At 43.3% G+C, this 26,817-nt stretch overlaps 2 protein-coding genes across 4 annotated transcripts in view; both read left to right on the forward strand.

The window, feature by feature from the left end:
- The window catches only part of LOC311126596 (guanine nucleotide-binding protein subunit alpha-11-like), a 28,158-nt gene extending 19,713 nt beyond the window's left edge, over positions 1–8,445 (forward strand). For both annotated transcript variants that reach the window (XM_084200588.1, XM_084200587.1), the window contains 3 exons: positions 2,062–2,191; positions 2,773–2,926; positions 3,030–8,445. In XM_084200588.1, coding sequence (XP_084056714.1) covers positions 2,062–2,191; positions 2,773–2,926; positions 3,030–3,220 — 475 coding nt within the window. In that variant the 3' untranslated portion in view covers positions 3,221–8,445. The remainder of the gene's footprint in view (positions 1–2,061; positions 2,192–2,772; positions 2,927–3,029) is intronic.
- A 555-nt stretch (positions 8,446–9,000) lies between these two features.
- Positions 9,001–20,336, forward strand: LOC311126597 (TLE family member 5-like). Of its 2 annotated transcripts, none has more exons than XM_084200589.1 (8): positions 9,001–9,767; positions 11,440–11,537; positions 11,698–11,761; positions 11,914–11,958; positions 12,582–12,644; positions 13,257–13,331; positions 13,601–13,774; positions 16,937–20,336. In XM_084200589.1, the coding sequence occupies exons 1-8, from the start codon at positions 9,741–9,743 to the stop codon at positions 17,021–17,023; spliced, it is 633 nt and encodes a 210-aa protein (XP_084056715.1). In that variant the 5' UTR covers positions 9,001–9,740; the 3' UTR covers positions 17,024–20,336. The 2 variants fall into 2 exon arrangements, with proteins under 2 accessions (XP_084056715.1, XP_084056716.1); XM_084200590.1 differs by having other exon boundaries at positions 9,002–9,767; positions 13,604–13,774.
- The last annotated feature ends 6,481 nt before the right edge of the window (positions 20,337–26,817 follow it).

Consider the following 26,817-nt stretch of genomic DNA (forward strand, 5'->3'; position numbering starts at 1 on the left):
TCGTGAGTCCAAAGTCCTACATTCTGGCGCCCGTCTTTTTAAAATGGGTCACCCTCTCTTTCTCCTCTCCTCCTCTCTGTTCATCCTGGCAGAGGAAAGGAGGTCGTCCTCTCTCTCTCCCGGTGAAGTTATTTTGGGGCCTGGGGTCCTGCAGGGCTCTGATTGGCTCTTGGTCTCTGTAGACTGCAGTACCCCATGCTTACAGCAGGAGGGCGTTTCACCTCAAATTAAATCACATCCATTCACTTCTATAAATGAAATGTTTTTTAAAAAGACAATCTGTTTAATTCAAAGACAGGACTATGCAAATCTAGGTCTCGAAGACCACAGTGTTGCTGGTTGCCTTCTAGTTGTTAAATCATTGATTAATATCACTGACTTAGAACAAGTCTCACCTGGTCTGAATCAGTTCCTGGTACATCATGTAACTTTATCAGACAGACTAATTGCATTACTTAACTTTACTTCTACTTGAATCATTTAACACAGAAGAATGCTTAACAAAACCTAAAAGATAACCTAGGACGACAGTGGCAAAGAAAAACCGGAAGGAAGAAACCTTGACATGCACACTCACTCACACACACTCACGCTCCAGTCAGAACTACTCGGAGGACACACTCCTGTCGTTCACCCAGCAAAGGAATCCCGCCATCAGAGGTGCCTTCTGTATCCCTCCCCCTCCATCTTCTTCTTCCTTTTTTTCATTCTCCTCCTTTCCTCAGTCCTCATCTGCTCTTCTTTCTCTGTTCCTAGTCCTCTCTCTACCTCCTCTCTCTCTGTTCCTAGTCCTCTCTCTACCTCCTCTCTCTCTGTTCCTAGTCCTCTCTCTACCTCCTCTCTCTCTGTTCCTAGTCCTCTCTCTACCTCCTCTCTCTCTCTGTTCCTAGTCCTCTCTCTACCTCCTCTCTCTCTGTTCCTAGTCCTCTCTCTACCTCCTCTCTCTCTGTTCCTAGTCCTCTCTCTACCTCCTCTCTCTCTGTTCCTAGTCCTCTCTCTACCTCCCCTCTCTCTGTTCCTAGTCCTCTCTCTACCTCCTCTCTCTCTGTTCCTAGTCCTCTCTCTACCTCCTCTCCTGTTCTGCTCTTTTTGTCTCGCCTCAACCTCCACCAGGTTTGCACGATTGCGCTTGGCTGATGCTTCAGGGACACAGACACACACACTAGGGAACGGTGGGAGAGCTGATTAGCTTTTTTTTGCCCTCCCATCTTGCCGTAGTGAACCACGGGGTGGACTAGTAGAATTTGCCTCCATCCACTGATCCAGGATCTGATATGCCTTCATCCCCCTTATGGTTAATGTTTGGAATTGGGGTAAGGTTATCTGATCCTAGATCTGAGGTTAGGGACAACTTGAGAATGGTGATGGGCACAGCTCACTCTTTACTGATGATACAATCACTGGGTAACACTTTATTGATACAAAAGGTTATAAACTGCCTATAACCTAGGCCTACATCAACTAAATGATGTGATGATAATAAGCAGTTTTAAAGGCAGATCTTCAAGAAGTAAAGTGTTACCTACGTTTGTTTCCACACTGTATATTACATATGTCCGTTTATGTTCTATATGTGTGTGTTTTCCACCGTAGGCTCGCCTTCTAACTGTGACCTCTCAGGGCCATAGATGAGGCAGAGTTCAGCAAACAAACTATCCTCCATGTTGCCACCAAACGTTCTCGTTTAGATTCTCAGTGGAATGGGATTGTCTTGGAACGTTAGGTGCCAAAATGGCGCCCATTAGGATTCTAAATCTCAAGTTCACTTTGAACCATCTCAAACCAAGTTTGCCACCATCCTCTGGATGTGTGGGGTTTTGGGCTAAGTCTTCATGTAGCTGTTAAATCCATCCATACATAACTGTAAGTGCCGTTAAATCACAGACATAGAAAATCAATGAGGACTGATTGGCACCAACCCTTCTGCATTGATGGATTCAGGAAGCCATTTTAGCGTTTTTAGACAGCCTTATTAGTTGTTCTCCAAACACAACAACACTGTTTAACATCTCTCTTGTCCTCCGTGTCCTGGCACCTCTCCTCCCTCCATCCGTGCTCCAGGATGGTGGATGTAGGGGGTCAAAGGTCAGAGAGGAGGAAGTGGATCCACTGTTTTGAGAACGTCACTTCCATCATGTTCCTGGTGGCCCTCAGCGAGTACGACCAAGTCCTGGTGGAGTCTGACAACGAGGTGTGTACACACATGCATGCATGCACATCTTTACACACACACACACACACACACACACACACACAAGGGAAAGGTGGGAGAGATGGTTGTTCACCTTTTTGCCCTCCCTGTTTCCCATAGTGAAACACTGGTGGACTAGGTAGAATTTGACTCATCCACTGATCCAGGATCTGATATGCCTTTATCCCCCTAATGGTTCATGTTTGGAGTTGGGGTAAGGTAATCTGATCCTAGATATGTGGTTATGTCACTGATACCACACACTTGCCCGCACGTGTAACCGGTGTGAAATGGCTAGCTAGTTAGCGGTGCGCACTAGTAGCGTTTCAATCGGTGACGTCACTCGCTCTGAGACCTTGAAGTAGTTGTTTCCCTTGCTCTGCAAGGGCCGCGGCTTTTGTGGAGTGACGGGTAACGGTGCTTTGAGGGTGACTGTTGTCGATGTGTGCAGAGGGTCCCTGGTTCAAGCCCAGGTAGAGGCGAGGAGAGGGACGGAAGCAACACTGTTACACACGCATAACGACATACTCACTGTACACGCATCAAACACCCTTACTAACTGTCCTCTGTCCCTCTGTCAGAACCGTATGGAGGAGAGTAAGGCGTTGTTTAGGACCATCATCACCTACCCCTGGTTCCAGAACTCTTCAGTCATCCTGTTCCTCAACAAGAAGGATCTGCTGGAGGAGAAGATTGCATACTCCCACCTGGTCGACTACTTCCCTGAGTTTGATGGTGAGTGCGTGTGTGTCTACAGTTACCTTAGGGATACACCGTGTGTCTGATGGTTTCTGACTACCGTGATGCGGTATTGACTGTGTGTGTGTGCCGGCCCCAGGTCCCCAGCGAGATGCCCAGGCAGGCCGGGAGTTTATCCTGAAGATGTTTGTGGACCTGAACCCGGATAGCGATAAGATCATCTACTCCCACTTCACCTGCGCCACGGACACCGAGAACATCCGCTTCGTCTTCGCTGCCGTCAAAGACACCATCCTGCAGCTCAACCTCAAAGAATACAACCTGGTCTGAGAGACTCTTGCACGCACACACTCCTCCCAGTTGCACAGCTTAGCCTACACACACACACACACACACACACACGGATACCTATGAAGCTTACACATACCTACACGTCTAGTTGATCTTTCCCCCTCCTGCTTTTCACTCCAGAGATTTAAGACCCCTCTCTTCCTATATCTCTCCTCCCATTCGCTCTCTCATTCCTTCCCTCTTTCTACCCTTTTGCCATAAGCCTGTCCTCTCCCTCGTTCTCAGCATCTTATCAGTCTCCTCTTCTCCACACCACACACACACACACGCCATGCAGTATACAGTGACTACGGGAGGGAACAATGGGATGTGTGTGTGTGTCTGTGTGTGCGTCTGCGCCTGTGTGTGTGTGTGAGAAGGTGAGGAAGAGGACCAGTGCGGTCAGTGAACTGTGGGTCTTTAACCCTTGAACCCTCAGTCAACTGGCCTGAGATCACGTCCTCTGATTGGTGGAAGGAGTGAACCAACCGCAAGGCAAAAACCACCTGAGGGGGTGACGTTTTACACTCTATGAGGGAGGGGCTAAAGACTGGGAGGGGGATGGAGACAATGAGGTAACAAAGGAAGCCACCAGGACCTGAGCAGGAAGTGATGTCACACACAGAAGTGAGGGGGCAGACCAAGGATCCTGTTTCCACCTCGCATCGATGAATGTATACTCCGAGTGAGCGTTGCAAACGCAAAAAAAATATATAATTAAATATATATGTTATAAAGTAATTACGTATGTAGACAAAATACACTAAGACTGAAAGCACCAGAGAGAGAGGGAAAAGCAAATCTATGAAATCTGTGTATCGCTGAGCTTTTTTACAAACCGTTTTTAATAATAGTAACTCGTTGCTAATAAGTCGTTTGAAAGTTTTAGAAGCGGTTAACAAAACAAAATCACTAAATCTCGTATTTAAAACATTTGCAAAATAGACAAAATATCACAAAAACAAGATGGTAACCAGAAACGGACTCTAATTTTATCCTTTACAGACGGCTGTGGTTGTTCATGTTTAGGTTTGATCACATCGCTTCCCTCCTTCACTGGTTTACTGACTGATAGACCGAAACCTTCCGTTTGACATCCACAGTACCACGTTCTGTTTGATACACGCTATGTTAAGATTACTGAACATCCGATACTCGCTACTATGGTCTGATTGGACAGTTGCTGAGGGGGAGGGAGTCATGTATGGATGATGTCATCAGCGTACGGTACATCAGTCTGTGAAAAATGACATCACGCATTAAGTCGCCCAGTGACCCAATCAGATGTGCTCTGGAGATTCTGGGCAATTCATCCCCACGAATGACACGGTGGCATCCATTATCCCAGACACACAGGAAGCTTTACGTTGTTTACCTTTTTTTACTGTATAGACACTTTTGTTTGTTGATGAGAGGTGGTTGTTGATTGGTGGGAGCAGGAGAGGTAGGATCCTGTCTCTCCCAGATGGACAGACAAGCCACTCTGAAGTCTACAAAAAGTTATTGTTTGTGTATATTTCTGTTTGTAAATACATGTACACAGAAACGCTCCTGTACAAAAACACTCTGTGGTACAGTACACCATCTTTGGCAAAACAAAAAAAAATCCTTTTTTTTTTCTCGATAGTGTACTGTTTTTGTTTTCCTATGAATTTACTAGTATTTATACTGTGATTCTGGATTTCTTTGATTATTGATAATCAGTTGATTTATAAGAGGACTACACACACAGAGGGCTGCAGTGAGAGGAAAGGAACGGTATCAGAACGGAGGTTCTAAACAATCAGGAGCCTTCTATTCTAGAACCTTTTAGAACATTCTAGATCCACGGCACTCCTCTGCAGCTTCTCCCTACTAACACTAGAGCAGATTAGTTATTCACAATATGTTGACAAAAGACATGATATTAAAAGAGTAACTAAATAAAGATTTGTTTTTATTTATCTAATAATTTATGGAACCAGGTTTGAAGGTGTTGATAATTTGACTGCTTTCGTTTCTATCATGTTGAAATGCGGTCTGGCTAGACTTGAGTCTAAACTGCTGTAACAAAACAAACGTCTACTATAGTATGGACTAAATCTCTGCTTTCTTTTTTTCTCTTAAGACATTTCCAGATGTACTTTGTCATTCTATCTATATCCATGTTAAATTCTATGGGTTTCTTCTCACATTAAGTCACTTTGTTTCGTTTCAATGATAAACTTGTATTTCTCCTCTTGGGGTTTCTAATAGGCACAGCGCTGTAACTGCATACATAGGAAATGTACCATATGAACGTAGGTGGATTTTTATAACCAGTGATTGGAGACCAGTACGGTCTATGCTTGCTCGTATCGTTGTAATTTAATCACAGTTTGCGTCGTCGTTGTTTTAGTTCCAGGTCCGAGGCTTTGCTTTGATAGAACCAGTGACATTGCAGATCTACTTTTGAACCTCTTTCTACGGGCGACTTTTTTTCTTCATTATTCTCATTAAGGGCTATCGCCACACATCAGACAGGCAGGCAGATGGGGGAGATGACTAGTATAGGACAGGGCTCAATTCGGTTTTCTATTATTGAAGTGAGTTGAAATTCAATGAGTGAATTCAAAAATCCTAGAAAACGATGGGCTGTAGAGGACAAGGGTGCACGGCTGCGTTCTGTCCTCAAGGGCTGCAGTCCTGCTGGTTTTTTTTCTGTTGCTTAATAACCAAAAATGAATTTCTACATGCGAAATCAGGTGTTTGCAATCTCCAGCCAATTGGTAACATTCATTGATCAAGTAAATGCCAGGGAGAAATTAAAACCAGCAGGAATGCGGACTTTGAGGCGCTGGGTTGTGCACTCCTGGTTTTAGGTTCACGGTCAACTAAGCCATTCACTCATGCGTGTTTGTGGGGATCATTTGTGTTCAACAAAGACCGTGTGTGAATGCAACTGTGGTAGGATACATGACCAACACTACCATAAGAAGGTTAATTTTTTTGTTTTTATTTATCTGGATCAACAGTGGATCACACAAGCTTCCAGCTCCAAATGAGGGAATCTCTCAAGCCCCAAGTTACCTACTTCACTGTTTGATGTGTTATCATCAGGGGTGGGATCCTGGATCAGCTTACCCTCCCTCAATGCTAACCTTAAAGGCCCTTTGACTGCATCAAATTGGATTTTCCTGTTTTATATATATTTCCACACTGAGGTTGGAATAATACTGTGAAAATAATTATAATGCTATTTGTGTAAGAGCTGTTTGAAAAGACCACCAGAAATATCTGCCTGTTTTGGTGGGATGGAGTTTTGGCCTGCCTGGTGATATCTCCATTCGGTAAATTAGTTAATAAACCAATTTTAAAAAAAGTTTCAAACCTCTCTGCCAATAACAGCAAGTTTTCAGTTTTCCCCTCCCCACTCAGACCACTTCCAGACAGTCCTAGCCAAATTCTTGCTTGAGAAATTGCTCTTGCTAAGAAGCTGTTTTTGTTTCTTTTTGACAATTTTGAGTGAAAACAATCGCAGTAAGGTACTTACTTAATTGCTACCCAGAAATGATTTGATATTGAGGTAAAAACGTCTGCATTGGGCCTTTAACCATTAAGGGGGAACGAAAAACTGACCTTAGATCAGTGTTAAGGGGAACTTTCCTTCTACTGTCATACTGCAAGTTTGACCATCCAGGGGTGTGTTCTGTGCTTGTTGAGGAGATTTTGCACATTGTCGTTAGACACTCCTACAGTAGAGGCAGGGTGTTAAACCAGGTGTTAAAATGCTATTCCAAGTTAAAGCAGAGCTGCGCAACACACAGCTCTAGCACACCTGTGCAGGCTTTTGTTCCATACCAGCACTAACACCCCAGTCAACTGATTGAGAATAATAATATATAATAATATGCCATTTAGCAGACGCTTTTATCCAAAGCGACTTACAGTCATGCGTGCATACATTTTTGTGTATGGGTGGTCCCGGGGATCGAACCCACTACCTTGGCGTTACAAGCGCCGTGCTCTACCAGCTGAGCTACAGAGGACCACGGTCATGGTCTTGGATTTAGACTGCAACTACTTGAACCAAGTGTGTTAGTGTTGTACTGGAACTAAAGCCTGCACACTGCAGCCAGTATTAGAGGATGTTATCCAAGTATGATATTCAGTATTTAATTCCGTGTTGACCTGCCCACAAACAATGTGTTGAATACAACTCGCACATCAAACAGACAAGCACTTGGGCTCCTGTACTGCCTCAACAATGCAGGATGAAAACATCCCTAACTACAATCATCTGACTTGGTGATCCAATCAGTCATTTTTATAGGAAACACTACTAATCTATTATTTACCACTTCCTGTGGGTTAATTGGTTGGCACTCCTGAAGTGTCTGCACATTAGGGCCCAGAGTTTTTCCTAGGCTGTAACTAGGACCCAGCGTTTTACCTGGTCAGATTAACATGGACATGGTGCATATTGAGAACTTAGCTTGACTTCTTTCCTTTAAATCTTTTTTGTAAGATAAAAAAAACATTACCGGAACACTATTGTATTTAGGACCACTTGATTTATTTTTTAATCTAAGGAAACCTGAGGGTTAAATGTTTTAGTTGGTGTATAAAATATAAAATGCTGTTTTTGTTTTTGTTTCTTTTGTATGTAAACCAAATGTAAATGATGTATTATACTGTGTGCCAACCCCACTCTCTATTGAGCCAGGCTCTTTCTCTCTTAAGTGCCAACGCTGACATCATCATCAGAGGACAGTAATCTCGGATGGTCCCCTTTTTAAGAACACACCAGAGACTAAACATGTGGCATGTTCGACTACGCCACCCCTAACAAAAACTAGAAGTACACATGAAAAAATTGACTTTATTCTGTATTTAAGAGTGAAGAAGATTAAAAAATAACCTGCTGGATTTTTTTGTTGTTGAAATTGTGTAATTATATAATTGCATGTATTGTTTAGTGTTGGGAGGAGGTGAAGGCTCAGAAAAATGTATTGGCTGATGCAGAGCCTTTGATGAACGGGTGGAATCGGTTATTGATTGATCGGTTGGTTATTATGGATTATTGATTTGCATTACTCTCGCCATATTTCTTTTTTTTAATGTGTTTTCATGCATTTGTTTCAACCACTGTTGCCTGATCCTCATTCAAACATGAACATGATTTATTACGATCATCGCCGCCTTCTAAGAGAGAACATAATGACAAGGTATCTGTTTTAAATTGAAATAAATTTGTTCGTATACTTGCTGATGGTGTGTGTGGTTCATGACTAGTCTGGCATATGCCAATGTCTAGAAACAACCCAAGCCCTTCTCCTCTTGCCACTATGCACTTGTGTAGTTCTCAGATGATTTGATAAGTAGGCCTTCAAGTGCCTATGATTAGGAACAATAGGGGTTGTTTCTGGACCTGGCCATTGTTCCATCAAAGAGGGTCTATACAATATGGCTCTTGGGTCTATATAGAGGTTTTCCATCCTCTCTTGGTATTATTGAAATGCTGTCATCTCAGAATTGTCAGTTGTCATTTTGTGACTTCTGATAGTGAAATAGATGGAGTGCCACAGAATATAAATAATCAGTGATGGCCATATTTCGTCAACATTATGAGGATCATGATTATGAAGTTATGGGAATGGGGTGATTATACATTAAATGAGTAGGCTATTGTTATGAGTGTTAGGGAACCACCACATCACACATTTGTGGACGTAGCTAGTATGTGCGTGCATCATCAGGGGACAGTTCTGCACACCTTCCACCGGGGGCACACGACAGCAGCAACACTTCCGCAAACTGTAATTTTATACATTTGACATCTAAAATGGGCCTTCGGAGCGCCACCTCATTCTCTCATCACATGCAACGGCCGCTCATCGATGACTCGTACATTTTGTAGCGCAAGGGTTGGTTACAGATAGTAGTGAACCAAGGCTTGTTGTGTGTGGACATTAGCTAGCCAGCCAGCTAACGGTAGCTAGCTAGGTTGCTAACATATTGTGGAATTGAAGACGCTTTTCAAGAACAGATTTTCGACACACGATTGCCCCACTTGACAGTAGCTAGAATATCTACGAGGAACTGGACAATATATAAATCTGCTAGCTACGCTTACGGCGTTGGCTCGCTTCTCTTTGCTAAGATTTAGCTAGTTAGTTAGCTAACAAGAAAGGATATTCCTGTGACTTAGTCAACATTAATCATCTACCTAGCCAGATTTATTTTAAGATTCCTAGTAATCGGTGCCATATTATCTAACGTTACACGTCTTGGTGTTGAGCCTTTTTGGTACAATTTGTTGATTTTTTTATCAAGGAACCAAATCAAAACCAACGCTAGCTAGCCAACGTTGGTGAAACAATCACGACGCGAGACCGGGTAACTGATTTCCTAGATAACGTTAAGATAAATAGCTAGCCAGCTAACGTTAGTTAACGTAACTGTCTAAAAAGCAAGAAAGGAAATACGCTATAGTTGTCCAAAATTGGGGTCTAGATATTTTTTATCCTGGTTGCTGAGGGACACCGATAAATCCATTGACATGATGTTTCCACAATCAAGACACTCGGTAAGTAGCTAACGTTAGCATAACTAGCTAGATGATAGCTATATTCTAGCTAGTTACAGTAGCAATTCAGCGTTATCAATGTAAGAATAAAGGGGGATATCTACGATGGGCATAGTTGTGGTATGTTTTCATTTGTGTTGATGGATTCAATCTATTGTCTGTCACGCGCCCCCGGCATTTGTTTACATTCCAGGCTAGGTCCTACCTTAGCTAGCTAGCCAAGATTACTAACGTTAGCTACAGTAGTTTTCATTATGATCTTTACAAATGGATGTTTACCTTTATTAGCTAGTCTATAATACTATACTAAACGTTTGCAACTCATTAGTAATGTGACATACTGGAACAGGGATATCTCAGCTAGCTAGGTAAAGTGGCATGTGCTAACAAAACGTAGCCTAGCCAACGTTAGCTAGCTACTGGTAGCAAGCTCGCTAGATTGTAGAAACCTAACACTTCTTAAGGGCATGTGGGATTAAGTCAGTTAATTCATACAATCCATGATTAAAAGTTATCCATTGAATCCTCAATCAAGGATTTGTCTTCAATGTAATCAAGGATCCAAATCAAAGTCCCAAGGACTTCCAGCAACTATGCCATGTGGGATCACAACAGAAGTGGATGTAATATACAGTAAAATGTGCCATTTAGCAGACTCTTTTATCCAAAGCAATTTATTCATACGCACATTTTATGTATGTGTGGCCCAGGGAATTGCATCTACAACCCTGGCGATGCAAGCACCACGCTCTACCAATTGAGCCATACAGGATTTTGTAGCTATATAACTTAGGCCTAAAGGTTTTTCAATTAATACTGGTACGCTAATGGTGATAGTGGGTGGGAAATAATGTAGAAGGTACCCGATTTGTTATGGTTGAGCCTATTTCGGTGCCTCTTCTTTCTCTTTGGCGTCCTAGGCTGGGATCCTAGTTCACACTATCAGGGTTTGACCCTGCATAAACTTGTCCTCTCTCAATTCCAGGGATGTCCAGCCCCTCCTGGAGAGCTGTGTGTGTGTGCGTACTGGGTGTGCAGGCTTTTGCTCCAGCCCTACTAATCACCTCATCAGGACCTTGATTAGCTAAACCAAGTGTGTTTGTGTAGGGGCTGGAGCAAAAGCATTCACAGCCAGTAAGTCTCCAGGATGGTAGTTGTAGATCCCTGGTGTAATTTGGGTGGTGGCCTCCTTCCACCAGTCTGGAGTAGTAAAGCCTTGATGAGAAGATTAACACTGGATTATGGCTCTGACTCAGCCTGGGGTCATTCTAGTCAGTTGGTCACCTCTGGAAACTCTCATCTAACCCTGACCATACTCACAGACGCACACATCCTCTCAGCCTGTGCTGTAAAAGCCCAGAAAAACCCCTGCTATAAGGTTAATCTCAGAGCTCAATTCCTCTGTTACTAAACAAACAATACCACCCCCATCTGTCTCATACACACAGTCACAAACCGTGCCCGCCTCCTTTCTATCACACACACACACACACACAGATGTACGTCCCTTCTGATAAACATACAGTCCCACATACAGGGGGAGTGAAGAAATGCACATACAGAAGGGTAGGGAATTGAAACGCAGCTTCTCGCTGTTGATTGTCTGACTGTTTGTTGTTGTTGTCTTGGGGATTCTGACTTTTGCATTTGTTATTGTTGTGTTGTCCCCCAGGCTTCCTCCCAGTCCTCCCAGCCTCTCAAGTTCACCACCTCCGACTCCTGCGACCGCATCAAGGACGAGTTTCAGTTCCTACAAGCACAATACCATAGGTAACACTGAAACACACACGCTCAAAATACCCACCTACACATACCCACAAACACTCACGTCACTTACACTGTATGCACTCAGATTCCAACATGCACACACTCATATACACACACAAACACAGACATGTCCCTAACCAAATGTTGTCTCCTATCGAATCAGCTTGAAGATGGAGTGTGACAAGCTAGCTAGTGAGAAGTCAGAGATGCAGCGTCATTACATCATGGTGAGTGACCTCTTCTTTTACTTTTAGCCAACCTAGGATACCTTGGCTATCGCTCCAATTCTCTCAGATATACACATGTGCATTGAGGGCATTTGGAATTCTGCAGTAGGTTAAAGTATTACGTCACAAACCCCCCAATCTTCTTTTTGCAGTACTACGAGATGTCTTATGGGCTGAACATCGAAATGCACAAACAGGTCAATTATTTTCTCTCATCCTCACTCATTCTCTCCCTCTGTTTTAGCCCTCCTCTCTCTTTCCCCTTCCTCTCTCCCCCTCATTCCTCTCTCCCCCCCTCTCTTTCTTTATCTCTCCCTCTCTCTTTTCCCCTCCTCTCTCTCCTGTACTGTGTCGTATGGTAAAGCCAGTGTTGTATTCTGACCATAGAGATAGTTAGAGTACGCAACATTGTATCCTTCCCATTATGGCGTCTGTGAGAGCATTGGCACCATTGAGGCCATCTCCATTTTGAAGTAGTACATTTTCTTTTACTACTACTTCTGAGTTGGTTAACAAACTGAAAGGGTGCATACGGCCACATAGAATGTGTTGTTTGAACGGGTATAAAGCCAAGGTTGGCGATTTACTGCCACCTGCAGTAATGAAACGTTTCCTCACAAGTATAATTAATTGGCTGATCCCTCCTGATGACCTGGATGGAATTATGTGATCCTTCCTTAACCCATAGGAAGTCCCACCCAGCTGACTACTTCATAATGGTGAGAGTCCTCAATGGCGCTGGCCATGCTAAAACGGCCTTTGGGCACTAGAATCCTCTCTCTATGATTCTGACTGTCGGTCTGTCTCTTCTTCTCCCCAGGCTGAGATCGTGAAGAGACTAAACGGGATCTGTGCTCAGGTGCTCCCCTACCTATCTCAAGAGGTATTACACCCTCCTCACTACACTATTTTCCTAGGATAACATAATCTCATATCAACATGCTGTACAATGTCAATCTATTTCATTCTGTACAATAGCTAAATGTGTTTAGGGATGTAGCTCAGTTGGTAAAGCATGGCGTTTGCAACGCCAGGGTTGTGGGTTCGATTCCCACGGGGGGCCAGTATGAAATAAAAATGTTTTTATGTAAGTCGCTCTGGGTAAGAGCGTCTGCTAAAAAATGACTTTAAAAAAAGAAGAAGAAAAAAGAAGCCTTACTCCTGCTCTGACTGTGTAAAATGCTTCACAACATCAACTGAGCTAAAACTTCATCAGAGAACACACACAGGAGAGAAGCCTTACTCCTGCTCTGACTGTGGGGCAAGTTTCTCTCAACTTGGCAACTTAATCCTTCTACCCCCCCTTACCCCACCCCAAAAATAATATATATATATATATATATATATATATATATATATATATATATATATATTGTAAAGTGGTTGTCCCACTGGCTATCATAAGGTGAATGCACCAACTTGTAAGTCGCTCTGGATAAGAGCGTCTGCTAAATGATGAAAATGTAAAATGTGTTTGGATGTGTGTGTGTTGCAGCACCAGCAGCAGGTCCTAGGGGCCATAGAGAGAGCCAAGCAGGTCACTCCTCCTGAGATGAACTCTATCATACGGGTAGGCTGGTGTGTGTGTTAACGGTGTGTCTATTGACCGTGTGTGTTAACAGTACGTGTGTGTGAGAACCGTGTGTATGAATATGTGTATAGGCCTCCTGTAGCTCAGTTGGTAGAGCATGGCGCTTGCAATGCCAGGGTTGTGGGTTCGATTCCCACGGGGGGCCAGTATGAAAAATGTATACACTCACTAACTAAGTTGCTCTGGATAAGAGCGTCTGCTAAATGACTAAAATGTATATAACCATGTATATCTGTGTGTGCGTTTAGCAGCAGCTCCAGGTGCACCAGTTGTCTCAGCTTCAGGGCTTGGGCCTCCCAACGATGGCCCCTCTCCCCATGGGTCTGTCTGCTCCTAGCCTCCCTCCAACTTCCAGCGCCGGACTGATGTCCCTGTCCTCCATCCTGGCCTCGCACTCCCACTCACAGGCAGCACATGCACAGGTAACACACACACACCTGACCCAGGTGGCGCACACACCTCACACGGGTAACACACACACCTCACACGGGTAACACTCACACCTCACACGGGTAACACACACACCTCACACGGGTAACACACACACCTCACACGGGTAACACACACCTCACACGGGTAACACACACACCTCACACGGGTAACACACACCTCACACGGGTAACACACACACCTCACACGGGTAACACACACCTCACACGGGTAACACACACACCTCACACGGGTAACACACACACCTCACACGGGTAACACACACACCTCACACGGGTAACACACACACCTCACACGGGTAACACACACACCTCACACGGGTAACACACACACCTCACACGGGTAACACACACACCTCACACGGGTAACACACACACCTCACACGGGTAACACACACACCTCACACGGGTAACACACACACCTCACACGGGTAACACACACACCTCACACGGGTAACACACGCACCTCACACGGGTAACACACACACCTCACACGGGTAACACACACACCTCACACGGGTAACACACACACCTCACACGGGTAACACACACACCTCACACGGGTAACACACACACCTCACACGGGTAACACACACACCTCACACGGGTAACACACACCTCACACGGGTAACACTCACCTCACACGGGTAACACTCACCTCACACGGGTAACACACACCTCACACGGGTAACACACACCTCACACGGGTAACACACACACCTACAAGTAACACACACCTCACACAGGCAACACACTCCTCCAGGGCTCTACAGTGTGACCATTTCACTCGCATATGTGACTAAAAATAAATGTGCGCGAACGGCAAAAATGAAGTATCCGTGCGAGTGGCGATTTCTACCCTCAAAACCAATACTGTCGTTTTGTTTCGTGGTTGGTAATCGCACAAAGAACTACGAATACCATAATGCAACACACAGCACAATTAGCTAATCGTAGCTTAATGTAGTCAGTAGGCTGGAAACGCAAGGCTTTGAATAGCTACCATGAGAGGATCTGCATTGGCTTCTTTCAGGAGAAGGATGAAGAGGATCACCATTTATTTTAAAGCTGCACTATGCAGAAATCGCTCCACCTGGTTGCAAACATTTTAATTGTTTGCCTCATTTCAGTTTGTGACAGAACAAGCAAGTATAGTGTAGATAGTCATTGTACAATCTAAACCACTGTGAAATATTTTCCATAACCAGAAATATTATATTTTCAGCAGTTTTGAAGCTGGTGTACAAAACCGAAAGTAAAAGATGCAAAAAACTAAACTTAAGAACAGGAAGCATAGAAATAGGGTACATAGAACAGATCTACCACTTCTTAGACTTGATTTCAATGAGAATGTCAGATCTATAACTCACATTTCTATGTGATTTTGGTCGGGTCGCCCCAAAAGTTACATATTGCAGCTTTAAGCGACAAGCTCAACAACAGGAGCCCGATGAGTCTGCCAGTGATACTGATGTTGACGTGGATGTGGCTGAGCCCATGGTCGTCGAGCCACCAGCAACACAAGAAGACCAAGCTAGCACTAGTAGTGACGTTAGCACCGATGTTGCTCTGCTAACCAGTGCCACTGCCAGCTGGAAGCATACAAGTACAGCGAATAGTGGGAAAAAGCTTTCCCGTGGTTGGAGTTTGAAGGTGAATCAAAGCTTATGTTTAGCAAGTATTGTAAATTGGTTGATGATGTCATTGGAAACCCTTATCTTCCTCTCTCTTTTTCTACCATTTACATTTACATCATTTAGCAGACGCTCTTATCCAGAGCGACTTACAAATTGGTACATTCAACTACCAAACATAGAAATGCGCTATTTTCACATGTTGGTATAGTGCTGGAGATGATGAATATGAAGTTGAAATATTGTGAAGTGGAAAGACACTGTTAAACACAACACGTCAAAAAGCACATCTCATCAAGACCAACAATACTCGGGGCGCTTCAATCGGCTGTGAGGAGGCAGGTGAATATTTCAGAAGAAGAGATAAGAATTAAAATGTAAATTCAATATATTGTCCATGAGTAATTCTTGTGGTTCCATGATGATGAGGTCATTGTGCCAGCCCTAGAGACATCCCACCACTACCTCCACTACTTTTCATTGGACGCCTACATTTTCTATTTAGGCCCACGTGTTTTCTTTGTATAAAATGGCAGCGTAGAGCCCTGACCTCCCACACTGAACACACCCCTACAGGTAACATACACACACCCCTACAGGTAACATACACACACCCCTACAGGTAACATACACACACCCCTACAGGTAAAATACACACACCCCTACAGGTAACATACACACACCCCTACAGGTAAAATACACACACCCCTACAGGTAACATACACACACCTCTACAGGTAACATACACACACCTCTACAGGTAACATACACACACCCCTACAGGTAACATACACACACCTCTACAGGTAACATACACACACCTCTACAGGTAACATACACACACCTCTACAGGTAACATACACACACCCCTACAGGTAACATACACACACCTCTACAGGTAACATACACACACCCCTACAGGTAACATACACACACCTCTACAGGTAACATACACACACCCCTACAGGTAACATACACACACCTCTACAGGTAACATACACACACCCCTACCGGTAACATACACACACCTCTACAGGTAACATACACACACCCCTACAGGTAACATACACACACCTCTACAGGTAACATACACACACCTCTACAGGTAACATACACACACCCCTACAGGTAACATACACACACCTCTACAGGTAACATACACACACCCCTACAGGTAACATACACACACCCCTACAGGTAACATACACACACCCCTACAGGTAACATACACACACCTCTACAGGTAACATACACACACCCCTACAGGTAACATACACACACCCCTACAGGTAACATACACACACCCCTACAGGTAACATACACACACCTCTACAGGTAACATACACACACCCCTACAGGTAACATACACACACCTCTACAGGTAACATACACACACCCCTACCGGTAACATACACACACCTCTACAGGTAATAAACACAAATGACAGTTCACGACTCTCTTCCACTCCTTGTGTTTTGTTCTCTGGTCTCCTCCCCACTAGGCTCAGGCCCAGCTGGCTAAAGAAGACAAGGCCAGAGATGCAGCAGAGAGAGAACAGAGGGAAGAGGACGGAGACAAGTCCGACTGATGGAGGAGTGTGGATGGGGAGGAGTGGAGAGAGGGGTGAGGGTGAGACAAGTTGGACTGATGGACAACCAGGAGTGGATCTACTGTGGGAGGGCTAAGGGGAGGGGAGGGGACTGAGGGTGGGTGAGAAGGTAGTTGAGTGTTGGTACAGTAGGTGTCACCCTGTGGTTCAGCTCTTTAGAGTAACTCTCTGGGCCTCCACTCCACTCCATCGCTTTCTTTTCTTTCTTTTTAATCTTTTCTTATCATCTAATCAGTTTGTGTCACCAAGCCTGTTGGACAGGTCTCCCCTGTTTTGATTCCTTCCTCTTTTTCTTTCCTCCTCTGTTCACTATTGCCGCTGACAACCCATTGCCAACAGATACTACCCTGACCTTTAACCCAGAGATGCGGACTCGAGTCACGTGACTTGGACATTCTATGACTTGAGACTTGACTTGGCAAAAAGAAACAAACACTTGCCACTCGACTTCGACTTCAGCATCTATGACTGGAGATTTAACTTGGATGAGCTGAATGAGTCGAGAGACTCGATTTGTCATCTCCCTCACAATGTAGGCCTATCTGTCCTACATATCTGAGTGCTGCAGGTTCTTTGCGTTTTGTTCTGTCTTCACCAATCATTTTCACGGAAATCACAGCTCTCGCAGGCCGGGCAAAAGCACGTTGTCTAGCAAAGCGCGCGGCGCTCTCCACTGTCCTGCGGTATTTATTTAGCAAACGTGATAACACATCACTCCTGACAAACACAAGCAAGAACTCTAGACAGAAATGTTACAGCAGCCTACACCTAAACTATATAGGAAGAAAATGAGATGATTTCTCAGTCTGATCAACTAGGCTACTGATAATAGCTGTAGCCCACAGCTGCATAGGCTACAACCAATGTGCCCTGTCCCCTCTTGCCCTCTGGCCAGGGTAAACAAAGTGGTAATGTTACATATCCTATTTATAGCCCATTTATTTGTGTTAGGAGAAAATGTGAATGTGATCACATTTGGTTTAGGCTATATTCAAACATGGACTGGCTAGGCTACCTTGACCTTTTTCAATCCAAAATGATTAATTGAAATTAATCAAACAATACTACTGATAAAATGGACTGTGTGAGTTACTTTTTAATTATAGTTGCAGAGGCCTACACGATGCAAACCTGCATAAAGCAAGCTCAGCCCAATGAGTTCTATTGTCCAATTGCAGTGGTTGTCTGTGTAAAGGAAACCCCCCTGTTAGTCTAGTTTTTAAATATAATTCATATGAACAAGTACAAGGATTCTGCAGTTTGACTGGGTTTTCATCCTCCCTAGGGCCAGGAGTCTTTTTAAAATAAAACAAAAAACATGTGGCCTGATTAGAAAATCTTGGGTCCCACTCCCATCATTGCCCATATAAAACCCTTTTTACAACTGATGATTCACTGTCATACCCTATAAAGTCCTGCTTTATACCTGGTTAGGTTACCAGATTAGGAAAAGGTCCAAGCCCCAGGGAAAACAATTTACCCCTCCACTCTGGGAACTGTGGTGCCACCTCTGCATCAGGGCATCATCTGGATCAGTCCCAAAACTTGCTGCATTCGGTTTCAAAGACTGTGGGAGTGGGGGGGTGACAGTTTGTAAAACACTGCAATGAAATTAGCATAAAACACTTAACCATTGACTTGAGGACTCGAAACCCAAAATTAGGGACTTGTGACTTGACTCGACCTGAGCTGTGGGAATTGACTTGAGACTTGCCCGTTATTTCTTGGGACTTGACTCAAGACTCTAAGCTTAAAACTTGAGACTTGCTTCGGACTTGCAAAATTGTGACTTGGTCCCATCTCAGCTCTAACCCTTTAACCCCTAACCTCTATTCCTCTTCTCCTGGTATATGTTGCCCTTAGGCTCAGATTTAAACGATCAAAACCTTTGATCAGTGTCTAGGGACACCTTCCTCTTCCTCCTGTAGGTCTCTGCTGATTGGATGCAGAGTTAGTGCTAACTCTGCTCACTGATCTCATAGACAGTGTTCTGAAAGGGTCACTTGATTAAGACGCAGTCAAGTGTAAAAGTCATAGGAGCTAGAGTGAGTGTGTGTGTGCAAACGTACGTTTTATTTTTATGAAGCACCTTTTGTATTCTCCCTCCCTCCCGCCCCTGTCTGTCCACTCTCTTAACTGACCAAGTCTATGGTCCAGTCCCAAATCAACCCCTAGCCCCTAGGCACTTTCCCCTAGACAGAGGAAGTGTCCGAGGGGTAAGGGTTGATCCTGGACGGGGCCTAAATCTAACGGGACCTAAACTTTCACTTCAATCATGTGCTCATTCAGATCAGATCCTATTGGTGGAAAGGGAGAGGAATACATTTGCCTATGTCGTTCTGTTGGTTAGCATAGCACTTGGAGCTAGAATGTGTGGTGAGCGAGCATGGTGCCAAACCGTTGAGCACAGCCGTAGCGCACTAACCTATAACCTACCCGGAGACGCATAACTGTGTCTTTCTAATTTGAGGCGATAAGGTGTAGTTCTTCTCCAGGACAGTAGGTGGCAGCAATGCCAAACCAGACCCAGGGCTGTATTCAATCAAACCCCCATTTCAGTATTTACACAGAAGCTATTTCCCCCGATGGGTTAAATTGAAATCACAGGACCCGAAATACCTACTACTACTGCCAGGTAGAGTCCCCTTACAGGTAGATGCTTCAAGTTTTCAGAATAAGAAGTGTGTTTTCGGGCAGTAGTTTGTAAACCAAGACACTGTAAACTTTGCTATGGCAGGTTTGATTGAATTTAGAGCAAAACTCGGACATGAATGGTTTGTGTGTTTCTGTTGTGAAGGGCCCATTTATATACGTATATAACTATATCAATATACATATATACTTTTTTAAGCATTTTTGTATGTTTCAAAGCTGCTTTTAGTGTGTATGCGTGTGATGGAAGACGACGTTTCAGTGTAGCGTGTGTATTATGCGATGTGCTATGGAAAGAGAGGTACTATCCAATAACCCCCCCCCCCCTCTCCTGCCCCCTTGACAATGCTGAGGAAATGTCGCCTCCTTGTTGAGCTTTGTAAATGTAATTTTAAAAACTCTTTATTTTGTCGTTGTATGTGAAACTTCATAAGCGTGTACTTGCCGATAATGTATGTCATCTGTGTTATGGAAAAACCAATACTTATAGCTTCATTTAAAAGAAAAGACGTGGCGGGGAAAAGTCCAATCTAAAGTAAACCAACCAAACAGAAACATTGACTACACAACATGACTGAAAGAAGCACTCAGCAGTAAGGAAATGTCTATGGTGCCTTACAAATAAATGACTCAACGGAGAGACTGTTTCTAGTGGTTTTTGTATTTGTGTGTGTGTATTTGTTTGCCTGTTTGCATACAAGAATGCCTGTGGGGCTACTACAAAGCAGTATCAATGAGTTAGCCAGGTAACCTTGATAAACAACTATAAATAATAGTTGATTTTCGAGTTAAGAAAGCTTAAATTAACTTGCAAAAGTATTGACCCCTTGGATTTCTTCACATTTTTTGTTACAAAGTGGGATTCAAATGTATTTAATTGTCATTTTCTGTCAACAATCTACACAAAATACTTTGTCAAAGAGAAATGTGAACCGTTAAAAAAAAAAGATAAAATGTAATGACCAAATATAGTCGTTGCATAAGTATTCAGCTCCCTGAGTCAATACATGTTAGAAACACCTTTGGCATCGATTACAGCTGTGAGTATTTTTTGGTAAGTCTATAAGAGCTTTGCACACCTGGATTGTGCAATATTTGCCCATTATTCTTTTCCAAATTCTTCAAGTTCTGTCAAGATGTTGGGGATCATGGCTATACAGCAATTTATGTCTTGCCATAGATTTAAGCAGATTTTAAGTCAAAACTAACTTGGCCACTCAGGAACCTTCAATGTCTTCTTGGTAAGCGACTCCAGTGTAAATTTGGCCTTGTGTTGTAGGTTATTGTCCTGCTGAAAGGTGAATTCCTCTCCCATTCGCTGGTGTGAAGCAGGTTTTCCTCTAGGATTTTGCCTGTGCTTAGCTCCATACCATTTTCTTTTTATCCTGAAAAACTCCCCAGTATTTGCCGATGTCAAGCATACCCATACCATGATGCAGCCACCACCATGCTTGAAAATAAGGAGGCACTTACTCCGCGATGTTTTGTTGGCTTTACATTTAGGCCCCAAAATGTATTCCTTTGCAGTATTACATTAGTGCCTTGTTGCTCACAAGATGCAATTGCCTCATGGTAACATCCCTGAGCAGTTTCATTCCTGACCTGCAGCTATTCAGAAGGACGACTGTATATTTGATGTGTCTGGGTGGCTTAATACATAATCCACAGCGTAATTATTAACTTGACCATGCTTAGAGATATTCAATGTCTGATTTGTTATTGTTACCCATCTACCAATCACTGCCCTTCTTGATGAGGCTTTTGAAAAGCTCCCTGGTCTTTGTAGTTGAATCTGTGTTTGAAATTCAATACTTGACTGAGGGACCTTACAGATGTCGTATTTATGGGGGACAGAGGAAGGGTTAGTCATTCTAAAATCATGTCAAGCTCTATTATTTCACGCAGAGTGAGTCCATGAAACAAGTGATTTGCTAAGCCAAATTGTACTACTGAACTAATTTAGGCTTGCCTGAACAAAGGAGCTGAATGCTTATGCAATTACTATATTTTAGTTATGAATTTGTTATCCACTTTGACAGTCTTATGTAGATTGTTGACAAAAAATGACAAATATTTTAATCCCACTTTGTAACACAATGTGAAGAAATCCAAGGGGTCTGAATACTTTTGCAAGGCACTGTGTTTTTGGTTGATGAGTCAATTATAGTGCCTTCAGAAAGTATTCATACCCCTTGACTTATTCCACATTGTGTTACAGCCTGAATTCAAAATTGATTAAATAGATTTTTTTTCTCACCCTTCTAGACACAATACCCCATAACGACGAAAGGAAGACATGTTTTCAGAACTTTTTGCAAATGTATTAAATGAAATACAGAAATATCTCATTTACATAAGAATTCACACCCCTCAGGTGCATCCACTTTTCTTAGATCATCCTTGTGACGTCACTACCACTTAATTGGAGTCCACCTGTAGCCAATTCAATTGTTTGGACATGAGTTAGAAAGAAACACACCTGTCTATATAAGGTCCCACAGTTGACAGTGCATGTCAGAGCAGAAACTATACCCTGAAGTCCAAGGAACTATCCGTAGATCTCCTCAATATAACTGTGACGAGGCATATATCTGGGGAAGGGTATAAAACAATTTCTAGAGCGTTGAACGTTTCCAAGAGCACAGTGGTATCCATCATTGGGAAATTGAAAAAATATGGAACTAACCAGACTCTGCTTAGAGCTGGGTGTCTGACCAAACTGAGGAACCAGGCAAGAAGGACCTTGGTCAGGGAAGTGACCAAGAACCCAATGACCACTAACAGAACTACAGAGTTCCTTGGCTGAGATGGGAGAACTTGCCAGAAGGACAACAGTCTCTACAGCACTTCACCCATCTGAGCTTTATGGGAGAGTGGCCATATGGAAGCCATCCCTGAGAAAAAGGCACATGACGGCACACCTGGAGTTTGCAAAAAGACAGAGCATAAGACAAAAGATTCTGTGGTCTGATGAGACAAAAATGTAACTCTTTGGCCTGAATGCATATTAACACCATCCATTCCGTTAAACATGGTGGTAGCAGCATCATGCTATGGGGATGCTTTTCAGAGGCAGGGACTGGGAGACTGGTAAGGATAGAGAGAACAATAAATGAAGCCAAATACAGGCAAATCCTTGATGAGAAGCTGCTTCAGATTGCAAATGACAGACCAGGGGCGAAGATTTACATTTCAACAGGACAATGACCCAAAGCAATGCTGGAATGGCTTCAGAACAAGAATGTGAAGTCATTGAGTGGCCCAGCCAAAGCCCAGACTTGAATCCCATTGAAAATCAGTGGAAAGACTTGATTGTTGTTCACCACCGCTCCCTATCTAAGTTAACAGAGCTTGAGAAAATCCCCAAATCCAGAAGACAAAGCTGATAGACATACCAAAGAGGACTCAGAGCTGTAAATCGCCACCAAAGGTACTTGCTTCTACAAAGTATTGACTCAGGGGTGTGAATATTTATGTAAATGGCATTTTCTGTATTTCATTTTCAATATATTTGCAGACATTTCTAAAAGCATGTTTTCACTTCGTCACAAAGTATTGTGTGTAGATGTGTGAGAAACAATTGAATCCATTTTGAATTCAGGCTGTAACACAAAGTGGAATAAGTCAAGGGGTATGAATACTTTCTGAATGCGAATGCCCATTTCAAGCTTATCTTAAAAAAAACAGAATAAACCTTCTCAGGATATAGACGCAAATTAGCTGGCAAACTCATTTATTCTGCTTGTAGTATACCCCTACGGAGTTTGTTTTCCAACTGACAGAGGTATCCCACAACCCCCCCAGTCTGGACATGCCTGCAGCATCTTGGAGTTCCACTGTTGTCAACAGGATAGTGTTTCACCTGAGTACATCCAAGTACATGTTGGTGTAGCAAAACATTTTTTTAAATGCAGGTTAGAATAACTAACATAGCAGGTTAGGAGAACTAACGTGGCAGGTTAGAATAATTAACGTAGCCGGTTAGGAGAATGAGGTTAAGGTTAGGAAAAGGGTTGGGCCTAGCAAATATTCTACAGTTGTCAACAACTTAGCCCCAACGAGACATCTAGATGGCTAAGCACTGGTAGCCACAAACGTACAAACCATCAGTATCATGACACTGTCTGTTCTTACGAGGAAGCGCATAGAGTATACAAGAAGAGAGTCTTTGTCTGCGAGGACCACCCAAACTAACATCTTTTTTAAATCATGCCCAGGGCTTTATAGCAACCCTGGTTGAGGTACAGTGAATTTATACCTGCACCTTTTTCAGCAACTATTCCCTCATTAGGCTACAGAATCCACTAACACACACTCGCTTTAATAAACATTTTCAAAAATCAGTCAGATGCAAAAAGGGCATATTATTTCATCTTTATGTATAAACTACAAAAAAAGCAATGGATAGAAATAAAACAAATTGAAACAAAGCTATGACAACATGTGCAATGTCTTCTACACAGGGTCTGGTGTGCTATCACTCCAACCAAACATTTGGAAAGTCCTAGTGAATGACTTGGATGAATCCATGAAGTTGAAGACGTCCTATCCATTCATTTCATCCGTCTACCCATCCCTCCACAGCAGTAACTCTGTGGTTCTGCATGCACTTTCGTCACAGCATGAGTTGTCCGATTATAAAGGAAAGTCACTTCAATAAAATCAAGTTCCATTTTCCTCCTCATCAAGTAGAAATACACACAGTTGATTGCAGCTACAGTTTCAGTTACAGACAAGCTTATTAAGGATTAGTGTGGATGCAATCACAATAAAATACACTACATGGCCAAAAGTAGGTGGACACCCCTTCAAATTAGTGGATTTGTCTATTTTAGCCACACCCATTGCTGACAGGTGGAAAAAATTGAGCATACAGCCATGCAATCTCCATAGACTGGCAGTAGAATGGCCGTACTGAAAAGCTCAGTGACTTTCAACTTGGCACCGTCATAGGATGCCACCTTTCCAACAAGTCAGTTCGTCAAATTTCTGCCCTGCTAGATCTGCCCCGGTCAACTGTAAGTACTGTTATTGTGAGTGGAAACATCTAGGAGCAACAACGGCTCAGCCGCAAAGTGGTAGGCCACACAAGCTCACAGAACGGGACCGCCGAGTATTGAAGCGCCTAGCGCGTAAAAATCGTTTGTCCTCGGTTGCAACACTCACTACCGCATTCCAAACTGCCTCTGGAAGCAACATCAGCATGAGAACTGTTCATTGGGAACTTCATGAATTGGGTTTCCACACAAGCCTAAGATCACCATGCGCAATGCCAAGCGTTGGCTGGAGTGGTGTAAAGCTCGCCGCCATTGGACTCTGGAGCAGTAGAAACGCGTTCTCTGGAGTGATAAATCACGCTTCACCATCTGGCAGTCCGACGGACAAATCTGGGTTTGGCAGATGCCAGGAGAACGCTACCTGCCCGAATGCATAGTGCCAACTGTAAAGTTTGGTGGATGAGGAATAATGGTCTAGGGCTGTTTTTCATGGTTCGGGCTATGCCCCTTAGTTCCAGTGAAGGGAAATCAATGACATTCTAGAAATTCTGTGCTTACAACATTGTGGCAACAGTTTGGGGAAGGCCCTTTCCTATTTCAGCATGACAATGCCCCCGTGCACAAAGCGAGGTCCATACAGAAATGGTTTGTCGAGATCAGTGTGGAAGAAGTTGACTGGCCTGCACAGAGCCCTGACCTCAACCCCATCGAACATCTTTGGGGTGAATTGGAACGCCGACTGCGAGCCGGGCATAATCGCCCAACATCAGTGTCCAACCTCACTAATGCTCTTGTGGCTAAATGGAAGCAAGTCCCCGCAGCAATGTTCCAACATTGTGTAATGGTTTTTCAGAGAACATATCAGTGAGTGATTCAATCATTGACACACTGACGATTGTCAACGTCAACATTTCAAAGGCGGCACATGGCATCATGATCTCACAGGACCTAGTGTGTGTGCATACATACAGGTCATACACAGCTTTATATATAATAAACTCGAGTAACTAATACAAGTTGGGTCAATAACATTTAAAAAACATCACAGTGGGCTAGTAGTGGTATTACATTCTTAGAGATACGACAGAAATAAACCAAATAAACAGAAAGTAATGATCTATGCAACACTGTTATACATTCCATATACTGTACATGACTTCTACAGACATGCTAGGTATCAGTAGGCCTAATATTGAACACCACAGACCATTGGTCTTCCCCCTCCTGGAGAACTACAGGATGAGTACACTTTGGTTCCAGCCCAGCACTAACCCACCCGATTCAGCTAATCATGGTCTTAACGACTAGTTAAATCAGGTAGGTTGGTGCTGGGCTGAAACAAAAGCCTGCAGCCCTGTAGCTCCCCAGGACGAGGCATGGAGACCGCTGTCTTGATGGATGAAGTATGAGAGGGTTAGCTCCAGTGTATGTAACAAAGGGATCAAAGACACAAAAAATACAAACTAATTTACAAATACAAACTAGACTAGAGGGTGGGTTAAAAAAGAACTACAGGACACAAAGAAAACCTACAAATCCCAGGAAGATAACCTGGTTGATGCTGCTGCACACAGGAAATATAAATGAATCATAAAAATGTTTTAAACAGTTGTTTCAGTGTTTCCTGTTAACATAATTGAAATCTAGGGAACTACACAGTAATTATTTATCTCTGTTAAAACTGTCTAATCCTCCATACTTTTAGTACATTGTAATAAAATACAAAGTTAAAATGCATGTGCATGTGAGTGGTCATATAGACATACATATCTACTCATATACACCAGTGGCGGCTGGTGGGAGGAGCTATCGGAGGATGGGCTCATTGTAATGGCTGGACTGGAATAAATGGAACAGAGTCAAACGCGGTTTCCATATGTTTGAGGTGTTTGATACCGTTCCATTAATTCCATTACAATGAGCCTACACTGATGTACACACTTCTCTCACACAGACAGCCCCTCGCAGGGGCGTAGGCATGGGGAGCGAGGCCCACCCAATCACATTGAGCAAAACAATTTATTTTTTTACTGCTCTTTCCTTGTCATTGTTCAAAATGGGACCTTATTTGTAGAGCCCGACCGATATTATCGGCCGATATTAGCCTTTCACAGAAATATTTTT

This window comes from Coregonus lavaretus, assembly GCF_964263955.1.
Source record: "Coregonus lavaretus genome assembly, contig: HAP1_SCAFFOLD_575, whole genome shotgun sequence".
Lineage (NCBI taxonomy): Eukaryota > Metazoa > Chordata > Actinopteri > Salmoniformes > Salmonidae > Coregonus > Coregonus lavaretus.

Excerpts from the sequence above, each read along its gene's own strand:
- LOC311126597 (XM_084200589.1), top strand. The coding sequence starts at position 9,741 with ATGATGTTTCCACAATCAAGACACTCG. Across the intron at positions 13,332-13,600 it reads AGATGAACTCTATCATACGG|CAGCAGCTCCAGGTGCACCA; the intron begins GTAGGCTGGTGT and ends GTGTGCGTTTAG. Across the intron at positions 13,775-16,936 it reads CACAGGCAGCACATGCACAG|GCTCAGGCCCAGCTGGCTAA; the intron begins GTAACACACACA and ends CCTCCCCACTAG.